This window comes from Nothobranchius furzeri, chromosome 2 (genome assembly GCF_043380555.1).
Source record: "Nothobranchius furzeri strain GRZ-AD chromosome 2, NfurGRZ-RIMD1, whole genome shotgun sequence".
Lineage (NCBI taxonomy): Eukaryota > Metazoa > Chordata > Actinopteri > Cyprinodontiformes > Nothobranchiidae > Nothobranchius > Nothobranchius furzeri.
The window spans coordinates 54,757,406-54,776,123 of NC_091742.1; the positions used below are offsets into that span (position 1 = coordinate 54,757,406).

An 18,718-nucleotide genomic window follows, 5' to 3' on the forward strand; every position below is an offset into this window, starting at 1 on the left:
TATTACATTTAAAGAGCAATACTTTCACGTTATCATTTTCCTACACTTTCTGTTTACCTGTATTTTGCTATTTTTCAATAAAGAATGACAAATTATTTAAGTTTGGTTTTTGTTGCACACAAATGTCTACAAAGCTAATGCTTACACAACAAGTATGATTGGGTTTTGCAATACGGCACTCTTTATTTTAGTAAGATTTTTAAAGCAAGTAAAGTTAGTAAAGAACACATTTCTATTGGCTGCTAAGAAACTGTTGGGATTTAAAATGGGCCTGTTGTACAAATAACTTGTAAATCATTATTCCTCACTTTGTAGTCTTAACCAAAGAAATTCCAGTAATTGAGCAAAAACATTTATTTTTTACACTACGTTGTATAACACAGGCCACAAAGTGTTGGCACATTAAAAAAAAACTTAATAATAAACTGGGCCCAGAGAGCTGCAGAGTGAGTGTAACATTGTGGTTTGAAGGAAGAACAATTCAACAGTGTAATGGCTACAGTTAAATTACATCAACACATTAGCTATAACAGTCAGGGATATGTTTATCCTGTTTGCCTGAAAATAAATCTGTCATAAAGGCCAAATTCAAAAGCAGCGAGACTCCCACCTGGAAGTCTTTCACTGCTTTTGGAGCTGGCCTTTAAGACAATCGGCAATATTAGTTAAAAATATATAATTTCCCCTATTAGTGAAATGAACTCTGTCTGACAAAAATATCCCTGGACTCTCATGTCTGATGTGAGGATGCACAACAACAGCACCATTTAAACTAGAAATAAAAGTAGCCATTACACTGTTGACGAACCTCCGGGCCTTCTCAATTTTGGCAGGTTTTACACCTGCCCTCCATCTACGCCTTTGGGTGATGGACGACATGATGATGGTCATATGAGGGTGGAGAAGGTGAAGCCGGTGCAGGTCCTCCTTCATCATGTTGACCAGCTTCACACTGCTGACCACCCCCATGTCATTGCCGCCACAGTGGATGATGAGGACATCAGGAGCTGCTCTTCCATGCCGGGAGTAAAAAAAGGGGAGAAGGTCTTTCCACCTAAGTCCGCCCCAACCGAACCAGGAGACACAGACGTCAGGGAGGCCAAGGTTGTGTCCGACGGTCTCTGCAGCTCTCTGGGCACCACGCCTCACGTAGCTGTCTCCAATGATCCAAATGGCTATGGAGAAAAAATAACGGGTTTGTCATAATTGTTTAAAGTACAAAACCATACATGAAGTGGTCGAGACAGGTAATTGGAACTTACACTTGCTGCGTTGTGTTGCTGATGTTGGAGACACACAGGCTGCCATGGTGACCTTTTAACAGATCTAAGAAAAAAATGTAATAAAAGAATGAAACTTAAAAACTCCCAGATCTCATGTCATATTTACTAATCAGCTATGGCTGATTTATTTTTTGGATCACAGTGAGTTACACTAATTCTAATATATTTTTATTTCTTTACACATAATAATAATAATAATAATACATTTTATTTCAAAGCGCCTTTCAGGACACCCAAGGTCACTTTACAGAAAACACGTAATAAAATACAATAAAACCAATAATAAAACCCAAACAAGAAAAAACAAAGAGAGAAAAAGTTCAATAAAATCAGAGGTTGTAAGCAGATTTAAACATGTGTGTTTTGAGTTTTGATTGGAAAAGGGTAAAACTGTCGATGTTTCTGATGTCTGGGGGAAGTGAGTTCCAGAGACGGGGAGCAGAGCGGCTGAAAGCTCTGCTCCCCATGGTAGCGAGACGGGCTGAAGGAACCGCAAGATGGATGGAAGAAGAAGATCTGAGTGAACGGGATGGGGTGTGAATACTTATAAGGTCTGAGATATTTGGAGGAGAGAGGTTGTGGATAGCTTTGAAGGTATGGAGGAGAATTTTGAAGATGGACCTGAATTTAACTGGGAGCCAGTGAAGTTGCTGGAGAACCGGGGTGATGTGGTGAAAGGAAGGGGTTCTGGTGATAATACGGGCTGCTGAATTCTGAACCATTTGCAGTTTATGAAGGAGTTTGTTGGGGAGACCATAAAGAAGTGAATTGCAATAGTCGAGATGGGAGGTGACGAGGCTGTGGACGAGAATGGCGGCAGTGTGAGGGGTCAGTGAGGGATGGAGACGGTTAATGGAACGTAGATGGAAGTATGCTGATCGAATTAAGTTATTAATGTGAGCTTGAAAAGAAAGTGAGCTGTCAAGAATGACACCCAGACTCTTGACGTGAGGGGAGGGGGAGACTATGGCGCTGTCAATAGTTAAAGAAAAGCTGTCAGATGTTGAGAGGGTGGAGTTAGTGCCAACTAGAAGAAGTTCAGTTTTATTACCGTTGAGTTTGAGGAAATTAGAGGTGAACCATGATTTGATTTCAGAGAGGCAGAGTGTAAGGGAGGATGGTGGGAGAGTTGAGTTTGGCTTACTGGAAATGTAGAGCTGGGTGTCATCCGCAAAGCAGTGAAACTGGATATTGAATTTGCGGAAGATTTTGCCGATAGGGAGGAGGTATACTATGAAGAGGAGGGGCCCCAGGACAGAGCCCTGGGGCACACCTGACTTGACTGGGGAGGGTTCTGAGGTAAAGGATTTTAACTGGATGAACTGAGTGCGGCCAGTAAGGTAAGATTGAAACCAGCTGAGGGGGGTGTGAGTGATGCCTAAGGAAGAGAGTCTATTGAGGAGGATGGGATGAGAAATGGTGTCAAAGGCCGCACTCAGATCGAGGAGAATAAGAATAGAGATTAAACCAGAATCAGCAGCAATGAGTAGGTCGTTAGTGATCTTGATGAGAGCTGTTTCTGTGCTGTGGTGGGGACGGAAACCAGACTGAAACTGTTCATAAAGGTTATTGCGGGTGAGATGGGAATGGAGCTGAGATGCAACAGTTTTCTCTAGGACTTTGGAAATGAAGGGAAGATGGGAAATGGGACGCAGGTTATTGAAATCATTGGGATCTAAACCAGGTTTTTTTAGAATAGGGCTGACTGAAGCGGATTTGAATAGGGATGGGACCGTACCAGAGGATAGTGAGGAATGAATAATGGCCGTTATAAAAGGGAGCAGAGAAGAAAGGCACGATTTAACTAAAACTGTTGGAATAGGGTCCAGTTGACAGGTGGAAGGTTTGGATTTGGTGATGTAATCTAATATTTCTGAGGGATGGGGAAGTTCAAAGGAGGAGAACTGAATGGTGGGTTCAAATAAATCAGGAGAGGGAGGGGAGGAATGAGGTAAAGAGAGATGGATTCTATTGACCTTATCATTAAAAAACTGAAGGAGAGAGTTACAGGTTTCTGAAGAGTAAAGATGGATGGGTAAGGAGTCGGGAGGCTGAAAAATGCTGTTCATGATGGAAAATAATGCCTTAGTGTTGCTGGAGTTGGACGAGATGAGACCGGAGTAATACTGAGATTTGGCATGGGAGATGGAGTCCTTGTAGAGAGAAATCTGAGCAGAATATAAGTCTTTATGGATGGTGAGACCGGTTTTCTTGTAGAGTCTTTCAAGCCTCCGGTTGGTAGCTTTCAAGGAGCGTAGGGCAGGGGTGAACCATGGAGCAGACCGAGTAAAATATACAGAGCGGGATTTGATGGGAGCAAATGAATTAAGGATAGAAACCAGACCGTTATTGTACTGAATGACAAGATCATCGGGAGTATAGGACAAATTAGGGGTCAGGGTGGCAAAACTGGAGGACAGGGAGGCTAGATCAATGTCCTTAATATTATGAAAAGAAATGATACGTGGTGACTTGATGATGGAGAGACGGAGGGGAACAGAAAAGGAGATGAGGAAGTGGTCCGTGAAAGGGAGCGGGTCAGCTGTACAGTTGGAGGGGGTCAGGCCGGAGCAGCAGATTAAATCCAGGGTGTGACCTTTAATGTGAGTGGGAAAATACATACTTACATACTTTACATACTTACATACTTACATATTTACATACTTACATACTTAATACATACATACTTTTTAACTGTTATTTTCACATGACTGTTATCAGGCTATCTTGTTCTGGTTCTCATGATAATTCCATGTCTTCCAGTAAGTTATCTTGTGCTTACTTCATCTGTATAATGGTAAATGATAAATGGCCTGTATTTGATATAGCGCCTTCTAGAGTTCTTGAAACCCCCCAAGGCGCTTTACAACAAAATCAGTCATTCACCCATTCACACACACACTCATACATAGGTGGGGATGAGCTACTATGTAGCCACAGCTGCCCAACTGACAGAGGCGAGGCTGCCGAGCACTGGCGCCACCGGTCCCTCCGACCACCACCAGCAGGCAAGGTGGGTTGAGTGTCTTGCCCAAGGACACAACGACAGCGACAGACTGAACAGGGCTCGAACCTGCAACCTTCCGATTACGGGGCGAGCACTTAACTCCTGTGCCACCGTCGCCCATGTCTCTTTACTTTTGAATTGTACTGAGTCCAGAATAAAGGCTAGTTGGCTGTACAAGATACAAACAAGTATTACGTTTTGGAAATATATGAAATGTATTTAGGCTGCTAATTTAGCTCGAATACTAATAACTGCCGTATTTTCCAGACTATAACTCGCACTATTTTGCATAATCTGGCTGGTCCTGCTTCTTATACTCCGGAGCGACTTATATAACAAAATATGTAGGCTACACCGCGCTGCTGCGGGCTGACTCCGACCCGTGGCGCGCTGTTGTTCATTTTGTTATGGTTACCGGTGCTTGTCTTGCAATGTGAAACGCTTGGTCTCAGATTTTGTAAGAAAAATAATAAAATGTCCCCCCAAAATAAGACTTAAATATATTTTCTCTTCTTCATTATACATTTAATGGCTGGTGCGACTCAGGAGTGATAGCGCCGAAAAAAACTGTACTGAAAACTTGCTCAAAGCAAAATGTTTTCATTATGGAAATAAATTATAAACTTACCGATTTAAAACTTTTTTAATACAGGTACTTCTCACGAACAGGCGCAGAAAACCTCCACCTAAACTCCGTGTGAGGGTCAGGTCGATGGGTGTTCCAGTTAGCTCCGGTTGGGTTGAAGCTAGGTGGCTACATCCGTTAGCTCGGCTCCCACCTCCGCTTTAGCTTTGGGTTAGCCAGGGTTAGCTTCAGGTTAGCTCGTAGCTAGTTCGCCTGGGTGTCGTCACTCGATCCCAGCCTTACAGCCCCACACTCAGCTCCTCCTCTCTTCCCTTTTATGGAATTGTCTGGGCTGGACGGAACCTGTGACACGGTCAAAATGGCGGTGGTGGCCACCTCCCATTATAGACCAAAAACGTGTTATTGGAGCCTATGGAATCATTTTGTCCAGTATGTACAGTCTATGGTTGCTACCTCAATTAGCTTAGCTCCCACCTCCGCGTTAGCTTTGGGTTAGCTTCAGGTTAGCTTGTAGCTAGTTCGACCGGGTGTCGTCAGTTGATCCCAGCCTTACAGCCCCACCCTCAGCTCCACCTCTCTTCCCTTTTGTGGAATTGCCTGGGCTTGACGGAACCTGTGACACGGTCAAAATGGCGGTGGTGGCCACCTCCCATTTCTCTTCAAAAACGTGTTGTTGGAGTCTATGGAAACCCATTGTCCATATATGTATATGTCGATGCTTTCAACCGGAGCAAACAGGACAGAGAGGCAGAAAGTCGTAGGCCAGCTATTAACAACTGGTTCACACCATAGGTTCACACACACATGCGGACAAACACACACAAACAGCAAGGGGGAGGGGGATGTAGAGGAAAAGAGCAGAGAAAAGGCAGAGAGGAAATGGAGGACACCAAGTGGTTAAAAGAAAAACTACGAGGTGCGCTTCGACCAGAGTGGAGAAACAAGTGTCTGGTCTGGTCTGAGGAGCAGCGGCTGAATTTCCCAGCGCTTTGGCAGCCGGTGTGTCCCAGGCGTTAAGCTGACTTTAGTCTGAGATCAGTGGACGTCTGTCTTTTTCGGGATCCCTAGATTACCTTTAACTTTTTCATCTTTTTCCTTTTGCATTTTCTAATCTCTATCCCCCCCCCCCCCCCCCCATTTTTTTTAAAATTCTAACTATTTAAATTTTTTTAATTATGTTGCTCTTGTGGTCTTTTATCTTGAGAGCCACTGTTACTTCATCCTCTTGTCCTTCTTCTTCATTTGTTCTGTCTTTATTGTAATTTCTACAATGTCTGGAGGATGTCAAGTCCTGGATGGCCTCACTCCTCATGCACTTAAATGAGAGAAAAAGTGAGTTCATAATTTTTATCCCCAGACAGATTGTTGGTCTGTGTCATGATAATGGCCTTGCCTCAATGACCCCATTATGGGTAAAGCCTGGTTTATGCTTCTCTGTCTGCGTTGGTACGAAGACATGCTACGCCAATATCCATCCTTGTGATGGCTCTCCAGCAGGCTTGCAAGTACGAATGGACAAGTGGAATGGACTTTTCTAAACATCCATCAAACAAGACGGAGAATGCAAGCTTCTGATTAGTCAGGGTGCCGCTTTCATCAACAACACTGCCATTGTGCCCTCAAAAGCATTGCACGTTGCAGCAAATTCACAGCATTGTTTTGTAAAAACGGCTCATGGGAATTTGCTTTTTCCAGCCCCTAGTGGATGAGAGAGGAAGTGCAAGTTTTGTCACTTCAACGTTGGTTTCACTTTTTGGCAACCGGATGGAGTTTGCCCCATGGTATAGGGGGCTCATGTGGTTCTGATGAAAGGAGGCAGGAAAGGAGAATTTGCCACATGCCGCCAAAAAAACTGTTGCTCTCCCTCTCTCCCTCACTTTCACACATTCAGCGCCTTCCGCTCCAGCACAACACCGGAAAAGTTTGAGGGCAAAACTCATTTTCACTATCACCTTATTTGTGCGTGTGTATGGGGGTGCACGACTCCACAACAAAGATGAATACATATCTTTGCTTTAAATTGTATAGTCATGATTGTAAAAGTCCAGATAAAAAAGAAAGACTTGGCTCAGAAAAATGTCATTTTTATTTTTTAACCACACACTTCCACAAATAATAAAACACAGACATCTTTCATTGATTCCTTTTACAAAATAAACCTGTTAAAAAGCTGTGATGCTATAATAATAATAATAATAATAATAATAATAATAATAATAATAATAATAATAATAAAACAATGTATAATAATACTAATACTAATAATGATAATAATAATAATAATAATAATAATAATAATTATTATTATTATTATTATTATTGTCACATGTATCAACCAGTCTAAATTCAGGGTGCACATTAATCCATCCAAATGTGAATTAATAATCAAGTCAAGTGAGATAAAGAAAATATTTAATGCAATTATTTTGTATTGTATAATTATATAACAATACAACCACAAACACTTGTCACCTGCAATACTTTGATTCTTCACTAGAGAGCAGAAGACAATAGAGCTCCTACATTTGCTCATAAATGATAATTTTTTAGATTAAAACTATCCTCTTCGTAACTCAAGCATGTTTTCTATCACTTATTTTACTGTTGATTCATCTTTATTTCCCTTTTCCACATTACTTCAGACGATTGCACACAAACTTTTATTTTGAATCATTTTTAAATGAAAGTGTTCCATTTCAGTAACTTAAAATTGACATTTTTGTATCATATCATTTTGAACCACTGTGCCTCAAATACTCTTAAATGACTGAGAGGTAATTTGCTGGATATCGTCCAGTTAGGATCCTTGTGTCTCCTACTGAACTTTCTTGATCAGGTGAGTTCATTCAGCTTCCAGGAGGTAAAAACAGGGAAGTAGGCTCAATAAAAGTTCTTGTCTCTCATTTGAAACATCAGTTTGGACACAAGTGACTTTTAGCACCACCAGCCAGTCCAGTTCCTGAGTACTGCTGTGACACAGAGAAAGGCTCTGAAAAACATCACAGACTCTTAGTCGCCCTGAAAAGCTTAACCCACGAGTCTCCACCATGCCTTTCTCTATGGAAGCAATCGTGTGACACAATCAAAATGATTAAGCAGCAGCAGAAATGCTCTTTCATTTAAGTAATCCTCCAAACTGCTTTTTCATTTTCTTCTTTGTCATTACTCTTTATGTGACTTAATGAAAATGATGAAGAAAAGATCATTTAAGATTTAATTTTCAAATAATACGGTGCTAACAAAATTCTGTTTGAAAATTAAAAAGCATTAGCTGAAATGCTTTTCCATTTTCACAATACAAATGCCAATCATGACTCATAAACATGGGCATAGGTTTAGCATGGATGGAGGAGGCATGCCCCCACCAATATCCAGCAATGACCAAATAGTCCCCACCAATAATTTGACTGCCTCCACTAAAAGCAACAACTCATTCATCGTGTGGTTAGCCTAGAGGTGCAGAAAGGGTTAAATGAAGTACTTTCCACAAGTCCTGCCTCCATAACACATATGGACAGTGTGATTAGCTGCACGTGCTGTCACAGGGTTGTTTTTAAACAAGTTTAATATCAAAACTGTCAAAGATTGTCACGTCACGGGACTCACGTGAGACTCACCTGAGACAAAATATGCTGGTTGTTTCCAGCGCCAAAGGAAAACGTTCCAGTCGTATGCAAGACTCCTGTGTCTGCAGTGCGACCTGACGCATGGGGCCAAAAGCGAGTGAGTGTAACGGAGGGTCCTGATAGGATGATGTTACCTGTATAAAAGCTGCACATGAAGAGAGGCCGACGGCCATGAACTCGAGAGGCTTTTTTGTTAACACCTCCGTCACTTCGCATTACAGCAGTCACGTTCCCCAACAACCAACCCACACACCTCCGGTCAATGAAAGTGCTGCACACCACATCCTGTCTGATTGTTACCAAAATAAGAGTCTCACTAAAGTAGTTTATAGTAGGATGAAGGCAAAAAGAAGAAGGTTGAGGACATGAGGAGCTATTTTCCAAAGAAATATGTAAGTCGCTTAAAGTTAAGTTTGCTAATGAAACGAGTCCATCATAATAACTTTATTGGCAGTGTTAAGCTTTAACGCTAGCATACAGCAGGTTAAACATCTGTAGCGCACTGCAGGAGATTTACCTTTCTCTGAGAGAGAAAGAGAACTAACCATGTTATTCATGTTTAGTTCTCTTTCTCTCTCAGAGTCTAACTTCCATTCAGACTCTGAGAGAAATCTGCAGCCTTGTGCAAAGATATTATCAGCCTAGACAGACAGTTAATCCTTTAAAGCCTGACACATGAACTAATTATCAGAACACAGTTTTGACTAATATTAATATAATAATTTACTTTTACTTATCTGTCTGTCTGAGCGCTCCTTTTCTGTGGCCATCTCCAAGTTTAGGTCCTCCACCACCACCCTTACCCATGGTGTCCCACAAGGTTCTGTGCTGGGGGCCTCTGCTCTTCCTCCTCTATCTGCTTCCTCTTCAGCACACCCTGAGCTCCTTCAAAGGAATCTCCTACCATCTTTATGAAGATGACATCCAACTGTACATCTCCTTTAAGCCCCATGAGATGTCTAAGCTGCAGCTGTTACACACCTGATTAGACTCTATCAAAACCTGGATGGCTGGGAACTTTCTACAGCTGAATGAAGATAAGACTGAGATCCTCATCTGTGGCCCAGACAAGCTGGTTCTCAAAGTCAGAGACTCTCTTGGTCAGCTTGCTTCTTACACTAAACCGTCTGTCAGGAATCTTGGCTTGACCTTTGACCCAGCTCACACCCTGGATTTTCATGTCAGTTCTCTTGTTCGCTCTTCCTTCTTCCATCTCAGGAACATTGCTAAGCTGAGTCCTATTCTGCCCCGCTCTGAACTTGAGACAGTTCTCCACACCTTCATCTCCTCACGCTTAGACTACTGTAACTCTCTTTTCACGTGTCTGAGCAGAACCTCCCTGAACCGTCTACAGGTGGTTCAGAATGCCTGTGCTCGGCTTCTGACAAAGTCCTCCAAACACACCCACATCACCCCTCTTCTCCTCCAGCTTCACTGGCTGACAGTCAACTTCAGAGTTCATTTCAAGATCCTGGTTCTGGTCTTTGGGGCCTTACATGGACAAGCACCATCTTACATTGGTGATCTTTAAATGTTCTTTTCTTTATCGTTTTCATGAAGTCACAGAATGAGCTAAATTAAAACGCAGTTTGAATGATTTCTTATTTATTTCATTCATCACTCACAATTGACAGTTGAGTTAAAAAAATTAAAAAGCATTTCTGCACATGTATTTTAATTTTCAAGTTTGACATTTCAAATTGAATGTTGTTACACTTTTATCACAGTTATTTGAAAATGAAATCTTAAATGTCCTTTACTGTATCATTTTCATCAAGTCACATAATAAGCAATGATAAAGAAGAAAATTAAAAAGCAATTTGGATGATTTCTTGTTCAATTTGTTTAAGAGTAAAAATTATTGGTTGTACAGAGAAAATTAAGGAGCATTTATGCTAATTCTTAATTATTTGAATTGTGGTAAATGATTGCTTCCACATGCTCTCTGTTCTCTCTAGACCTGTGTCGGTGCAGGATCGGCTCGGAGTCCTTCGACTGCCGACGACGTCAATGTAGTTGATTGGCTGAACATGAAGCTTACGGAAGTGACGTTATCACGTTATGATTTTGATTGGTCAGAACAAACTTGCGGTCGTAGTCTTAGCGATTGTAGTCCTGTAGTCCAAAAATCAACACTTTTTGGAGACATGTAAAATATAAGCTAATGATAAACGGTGACCCTCCAAAGCTCTTGATGTTGATGAAATGGGGCAAAATAAAATATAAGAACTTTACTGAAAGACACCAAGCAATATTTTGAGTCATAAAATGTATTTAGATAACAACTAAGGAAATACACAGACGAACTCCACATTAATACATACAGATGTGGCTTCACATATAAGAACTGTTGTATTTTTTGTCAGTCCGATGGTGGTTTTATGCAGTTTCACATTCTTTACAAAACAAAGATAATATGGTGTTTTACTATTATAAAGAAAACATTTAGGTGTTAACAAACAAGAATTTATTAACAAAATTGCTGATGTCTTTCCAAAACGTATGTGTGAAAGCCGAGTAGATTTGCAGTGACGTCGCACCTAGTGACGTCATCGGCAGTCGAAGGACCCCCAGCAGATCCTGGACGCCTGCGTTTAAGTCCCGCCTCCTAGTTTGATTGACAGCCTCTAGATCGTCACACAATCCGTTTATGCAAGATTTAAACACGAAACGGGAGACTGTCAAACATGCGGTGTCTCAATTAGCAGGACATGTGAAAATTTATGGAAATCCGGTATTGTCCCGCAAAAAGCAGGAATCTTCAGAATAATAGCGACAGCCACAGGCAGGTACGGAGCACCGAGAGCCAAACCGGGAAAGGAGAGCTGGATCAAACCATTGTGAGGCAGGGGAGGTTTGCTGTATTTTTGTTTTAGAAATATAGCATTTCAGCCTACTTTATGATTTTTATATTTCACTAGTGTGTTAAAAGTAAGCACAAACAGTAAAAATAAATAGATAATTAAATCAATAAATACATCTCAAACTTTAGGGCTGATGGGGTTCAATTCCCCCCCCCAAAAAAGAGACGTTTACAGTACTTTACTTCACCAGGTCATCTTAGAAGTGGGTGGCTGTTCAAGGGAAATCAAAACTTAAGCCCATATTTAAGGTGTGTTCATCACTTTCCCTCCTCATTTACTGCTGATCTCAGAGCGGACAGAGCCTCGCTGGGTTTTCTCCTCCTAAACAAGCCTCACAAGGTAGGAAAGCCATTTATACTGGTCCAGATTCAAAGGGCAGCTTGTTAAAGTTTATTTAAGCCTGTTAATGTTTATTTTACTATTGCTCTAATAGGAGAACTTCAGTTAAAGACATTAATCTTTATCCCACACATTTCCTCACGAAAACTTTCATATACTTACTGTTTTTGCCGTTTTGTACAAAAGAGTTTTTGTCATTTAATGACACCCAGAGCTTGTTTCGTTTCTAATGACACATGTTTGTTTTTCTTGGTCATGAATATGAATATTAAATAATCTGTAAAGAGTTTTCCTGCTAGATCTTTACTTTAGAAGGTAGTGGAAACCAATTTTAAACGCTACATCTAGTAATTACTAGCTAACTAGTATTAGCATATCCACGTGGCAGAAAGGCTTCAAAGTAGGACAAGTGTTTAAGTCAACACAGAAAAATACAAGAAACAGGTCATTACATTTTACAAAGGTAAATAAAAATAACTGAAATTTTAATTGGACATTGATTTCTCTTATGAAGAAGCCTTTATTTTGAATAAATTCCAGAAAAAAGGAAGGAGGATTATATTGTTTATTATAAAGCTGTAATGCCCTTCAAAATTACAGGCACACTTAGCAACTTCATATTTTTTAATAATTTTCTTGAGCCAGCATGTGCTCAAATTAACTGTTAAAGGGTTCAGGGGCGTCAGACTGGGGGGGGGGGGGGGGGGAGGGTACCGTTTACCCAGGGCCCACTGCAGGGAGGGGCCCTGAGACAGCTTTGAATAAAAATGTTTTATTGTTGTTGTTTTTTCCCCCCAACTTACTTAATGTCTTAATAAACTTCCCTTTACCTGGATAAAGAGGTTAAGAAACAGAATTTCGCCTTAAAAAAATAACTGAATAATCTCTGAAGCATCTATCACCCCTTAAAAATGTGCAAAGTGGTTCAGTCCACACCAGCGGCCAGGGGCTGCACGGCCGCATGTACAGCTAATGAGACATCGCAGATGACAGCCAGAGCTGGAGGCAGGAGAGTCAGTCATGTCTTTTCCCAAGAAAGGGAAATCTGGCTTCCAGAAAAGAAAAGAAAAGAAAAGAAGGAGAAGGAGGAAAAGTTAATTGAACAGAAGCAAGTAGAAGGAAGGTGAGCAGCAGCAGCAGAACACAGTTTTAGCTGATATTAGCTAGCTCTCAGAAGCTGCCTTCATGTTAGGTGTTCAGTGTTAAACGCCTTTAGTTTCACCATCAAGATCAAATATAAATTAATTAGTGTTATCAGTGAAAACACTAATTAATATATATATTAATCAGAATTATTATCGCGGGCGGCCGCCGCCAATTAATTCGCGGACCTCGCAGTAAAAACAGGTTCACTCTGTGTGGATATTTCAGCTCCTTCCCAGTCATGGACCAGGACAAACTTGGTATCGATGGATTCATGGTAATCTCAGGAATGAGAAGCTGCCACTGTTTTTCGTATAGCATGACGACACTGGTGTTAGAGGATTGTTATTGACTTGCTTAGATATTTTAAGCCTATTTTAAACTTCTTTATATTTGATCTTGAAAACGGACAATCTTATAATTTGGCTGATAATGCAGGGATTATAAAATTTAGAGTACATTACATTCACAGAGAGAACCTGGTTTATTTCATGTCATATGTATTTAATATATCAATACATATCAGTATCAGCAAAGCTTAACATCATGAACCATGACAGACATGACTGAAGAGCAGATGAAGATATCATGGCAGGCACTGATGAGAAAATATTACAAGGATCTCACAGCTGAATTTGAGAATGAGATGCTACACCTGAGAACAACATATGGTGCCACATTTCCACACATTCGGTCTCCTCTTGAGCTGCTTAATGCCATCTACAGGATGCAATTACAGAGCATTTTTGGAGAAGTTTGTATTGGACTGAGGATATTTTGCACACTACCTGTGACTGTTGCTGGGGGTGAACGGGCTTTTAGCAAACTGAAACTGGTGAAAAATGATTTGAGATCAACAATGTCCCAGGATAGACTGAACAGCCTAGCTCTTCTTTCTATTGAAAGCCAATTAGCCAAAGGATTGGACTTTAAAGATCTCAAAAATGATTTTGCTAACATGAAGACCCGTCAGTGGGCATTTACTGGAAAATAAATTCCAGGATTTTTGTTTGAACACATTGTTGGCAAATAAAAATAATTATATGTGAAGTCTGGGCATTTCACTTTTATTATGCTGGCATTTGTATTTGCTCAATATAGAGGTTAAACTAAGATCATATTTATCATCTTGTCTTATAGCATGACAAAATGTGTAAGAGATATATTAAGTAATTGAGCATGGAGGCCCACCTAGAAGACTTGTACCTAGAGCCCAGAATTTGGTGCTACGCCCCTGAAGGGTTAATGAAATGCAACTCAGACCCCCCCCCCCCCAGAATATTTATTAGATATATTTATTGCAGTTTTTCTCAGTTGCTGTAGCACAATACCTGAAACCTTGCTCCCTTTTCTCAAAACATCAAACACAAAACCATCAGCTTCAAGCACGATTTACAAAACCTCTCATTCCTCTTGCGAAATCAAACTTTTGCCTCAAAACAGTTTTAGCTGTGCTCAAAATCAAACACTACTCTCAAATCATAAACAGATTACTGAAAATTACATACACCATCAAGCAGTCAGTAAACAATACACCAAAAAATAGAAAGCACAAAGTTCAGGGCCATACAATTTGTTTATTGTACCACATACAGCCTGCAGTCCGTTGTGCTACAGTGTTCAATGACAGTAAAAAAAAATACATGAAATGAAAAACATCAAAGGACTAAACATGTCATCAATGGACCTCTTCTTGTCTGTGGGCTGGGTCAGGCCACAGCACTTCATCGACATCACATGTAACATTTTCCCTCCTGAGGCTCAAACTGGGTTGCTCTCTATGTCCTGCTTCCCTCGTTGTCAGCCCACGGACAACAACATGGTCTATGGTTGTTGCTCAATTTCCACTCTTTGTCTTTCTCTTCCTCTTCATCCTCCTCTTTCTCTTTCTTGCCCTCCTCCTCATCCCCCACCTCGCACCCATCCTCGTCCTCTCACATGAATTTTTCTATCCGTTGTCACTTCCTCATTCCCACCTTCAACAACCTGTTTGCTCTCTGAACTTGCTTTTATTGGTTTTCACATCATTTGAAACAAGTGAAATCTGTTTTGACTGATTGTGTTCAATCAATGACATTTGTGCTCTTGTTATGGGTAAATGTGCCACTTGTGTTTACCATTATGGATGACATGTACATTAGAGTGCAGAATGTGTTTTAAGACGGAGAATGTGTTTAGAGTTTTGCTAAACCGTGTAAAATGGTTCAAGGCTTTAACAACAGGCTCAACAGTTAGCTTAATGAGTTCAAGCAACTGAGAACTTTCTTTAGTCAATGGACTTTAGTGTTCTAGCAATTGAGAAAAACTGTAACTTATATTTTAGGAAGATAAAACTACTTGAGATGAAACATCTTGTTTACGAGTGGGTCCTCCTACCGTAGAGAAACAAAATACAAGAAGACAGAGGCAGCACTCTATAGAACAAAACAAACTCAATCAAAACAAAATTAACAAAAGACAACTGAGAAGATTAATGAATAGATAAAAAAAAACTGGATAAAAAAGAAAATAATAATATCCTGCTTTGGTACAACAAAAAGAAAGTCAGACAGCGCCTTCAAAACAATTGCAGATCGGTTTCATGTACTCATAGAGAGTTTATAAAAAGGCGAAAAGAGGAAATAGATCTTATATGAGCAGGTAACTTGTTCCAGTCCCGAGGAGCTTTAAAATAAAAGGCACCTTTCCCTACGTCTTTTTTAAAATGGGGAATAACAAAAGAAAGCTGATCATTGATCACAGAATATCACACTTGCAACTTCAGAGTGGCGGTCAAGTCGCTACTGGACTTCGTAAAAGTGGAGCTGACATGTGGGAGGGTTAAAGAAAAATTGAGGAAGTTGTTCTCTTGCATTTGTCTCAAAACCTCCACCAATAACATGTTTTGAACTAAAAGCAACCAAGTTTTCAGTCTCATTGAACAGCCGTACCTCCTTGGGTCCTCCACTCATTACAGTCACGTATTTAGCAACAGAACACCACTGGTGTGAGGTGCTCTGCCCAATAACATCAGAGAAGAAGAAACGGCCTCAGTTCCCAGTCATCCCAGAGATGATAAACCACAGTGCTTCTCTGTTTGTGTAACTTAATTTTAAATTTTGTTTTAGGTAAACATTTTAGAAGGTTCCTTCCATTCGGTGCATAGCACAAACTTCCTGCTTCAATAACAATCAGTACATTATGAAGCATGGAGATAAACACTACCTTGGGCTGTTTGTTTAAAAATTCATGACTTTATTCAAATTCAGCAGTCGTTTCCACCAGGACTGTCTCATATTTAGAAGACAAGAAAATGACACATGTCCCTACTCCACCTTTCCCTCCCTTTCCTCATGCTGTGATAAAACGTGATCAATACACGATGTGGCACAAGATTATTCACATCTCATTTTTTAGAAGGAATAAATATTATGAAGTAAAGTTGCATGGGCAGCACGATGTAGCTTGGGGTTGCTAAAGCAATGCCCAGAATCGGCCAAGCAACGGGCTTTCAGTCTGCGCTAGGGCTGGGCGATATATCGATATTTTTAAAATATCAGTATAATTTTTAAACAAGATACAAGGTGACTTTATATCTTTATATCAATATAACTGGTCAAACTGCTATGCTAGAGATTAGCCGCTATGCTAGCGACATGTTGCTCCATCTCTAGTCAGTTATTACGTGTATTCTCACAAGTTTGCTCAATCTGAGAGCCTCTGGGTAAATGTGCTGCTCCAAACTTTGCACTTGGCGTCCTGGTTTTTAATTATTTGGGGACGTTCAATGCCAACGGAGTTCTGTTTTTCCATCCTGCCTGTGTGTAGAGACGAGTCAAACCCCTCCCTCCCCTGTGTAATCAGGAAACGTCTACGGATATCCGGAGTGGCCAAATGACCTCAAACGTATTGTAAGGGTTAGAATAGTAAACTATAGGGTTAACGTTTTATTTTGAAGGCAAGCTCAACGGGTGAGAAATGTTGTTCCGTTTTTTTTCCGCTCTGGTTAGCTATGCTAATAAATACTCCGTTACGAGCGATTCTGTTTAAAAACGTTGAGTTTGTAAGGCATGGGTTACGGCTACAGTAGCCTGAAAATAATACTCATAAAAGAGCAACCAGAGACTCTGAGTCATTACAGTATAATCGCTGATATGAGCCAATACTGTTAGACTCCAGCCATGTTTGCCCTAATAACTAATAACGCCACCGTGCATGACCCATGTGATCTTCAGTAGATGCAATTACATCATCTAGCTTTCATCCATCAAGCTATCATTTAGCTTAACATGATAGATTTATATTCTCAGGACAAGAAATAAATTATATGCCCCCTCTAGATGAAATTCAAATAATTTTACATTAATTATAAATGTATAATTAAAAAGTGCCTGTGGGAAATTTGATACACCTCTAGCTCTCAACTGTGTGTGTGTGTGTTAGCAGACAGCTGTACCAGTGTTTCTAAAGCTCAAACTGGTAGAGAATAGGCACTAAGGTTAGAGTTAGCAGGGTTTTTCCTGGCTCAAACTGAGGCAGCGGTGGTACCATCCTGACCATGTGTCATTCAACTGCCTCACTTTTTAAAGGCAAAATATGTTTTTGTTAAGTGTTCTAATCTAAGCTTCTGTTGATTAGTCGAATATTCCATTTGCCAACCTGTCAAGTGAAACAAAATTGGTTTGCTGCTAAAAAATATGAAATAAAACAACAAAATGATCAGGCTGAAATAACAGACTCTTATTATAGAAGGCTCAATAATATGCACTAGATTGGTGTTTAGTTCCCTTTTTCCCATCTGTGTCATGGTCTGTGTCTCTTTGTGTTCCTCTTGTGTCCCCTGCAGATATTCCCTCTCAGGTCCTGTGTTCCTTCAGTCTCCCCACCATAATTTACATAGGTCTATTCCAGTTTTGTGTGTGTGTGTGTGTGTGTTTATGTCCTCCTCCAGCTAGGTGTGTGTTTGTGTCCTTTCCCAGTTAGGTCTGGTGTCCTCTCCAGCTCCTCCTTCCTGATTAGTTATCACTTTCACCTGGTTCTCTCCCCTCACACCTGCAGCCAGGGTCCGAAATTAAATTTTTTACTCACCGGCCAAGTTGGCTGGTAGATGATGAAAATCTACCGGCCAAGCATATTTTTTACCGGCCAAAATTCTAAATGATTTAGATCTACCTAAAGCATGTAATTCTATATTATGTTGATTCCAAACAGAGTGACAAAATAATTAAAACATCAATTAATAAGAAAAACAACTCTTCTCATTTTTACTATTTATTTATTTTTAGAGATGTTTTTATGAACTCTTTCATTGAAATCTAGTCAGACTCCTTGTTTTCTCTGTCCATGAAGTCTGGCCTCCTGCTTCTGACACCGTCTTTGTGCCAAAGCATTACAGCCTCATTTGTGTCAAGGTCCTTGATCTCTGGAGAACACAGCTGCACCATGAGAATATCTGAAAGTGTGTCAGGGCTGGGGTTGTCACGGTAACCGGTGTAGCGGTAAACCCCGGTAAAAAAGTTGACAATAATAATAACCGTCTTGTATTTAAAAAACTATATTATCTCTTTGGGTTACCGTGGCTGCGGTGTAGGCGTGGTGACCCTTACCAGCCACCGTATCATCTGAAGTTGCCGGCGGCACATGCACACTTTGTTGTTTAAGACCAAAACTTTCTTTAAGCTAAAGCTGAAATAATGGCCAGAGGAGACGGCAGCACTCGGGACATGTATTATCCCTCAAAGAAGACAAAGTCGGAAGTACGGGCAATTTTTGGATATTTGAAGAATGCCGAGGGACAGTTGTCTGTGAAAGGCAGCAACGCTACGTGGCCATCATAATGTAGCCATTGTCTCACGACTCCGCCATCTCCAGTTCGCCACTTTTCACAAAAT

General features: G+C 40.6%; 2 protein-coding genes across 4 annotated transcripts in view; one reads left to right on the top strand and one right to left on the bottom strand.

Annotated features, from left to right (window-relative positions):
- Nucleotides 1–371: 371 nt before the first annotated feature.
- On the bottom strand, nucleotides 372–8,994 carry LOC139066387 (uncharacterized). Its single transcript, XM_070548915.1, has 3 exons — nucleotides 8,494–8,994; nucleotides 1,263–1,326; nucleotides 372–1,175 (listed from the first exon to the last, which is right to left on the bottom strand). The coding sequence occupies exons 2-3, from the start codon at nucleotides 1,306–1,308 to the stop codon at nucleotides 622–624; spliced, it is 600 nt and encodes a 199-aa protein (XP_070405016.1). The 5' UTR covers nucleotides 1,309–1,326; nucleotides 8,494–8,994; the 3' UTR covers nucleotides 372–621.
- A 2,133-nt stretch (nucleotides 8,995–11,127) lies between these two features.
- Nucleotides 11,128–18,718, top strand: part of ponzr1 (plac8 onzin related protein 1) — a 34,580-nt gene continuing 26,989 nt past the window's right edge. For all 3 annotated transcript variants that reach the window (XM_070546599.1, XM_070546600.1, XM_015941923.3), the window contains exon 1: nucleotides 11,128–11,705. The gene's annotated coding sequence lies outside the window, so the exon portion shown is untranslated. The remainder of the gene's footprint in view (nucleotides 11,706–18,718) is intronic.

Coding starts and splice junctions, on each gene's coding strand:
- LOC139066387 (XM_070548915.1), bottom strand. CDS start 1,308: ATGGCAGCCTGTGTGTCTCCAACATCAGCAACACAACGCAGCAAGT. Junction 1,176..1,262: donor AGCAACACAACGCAGCAAGT/GTAAGTTCCAAT, acceptor TTTTCTCCATAG/CCATTTGGATCATTGGAGAC.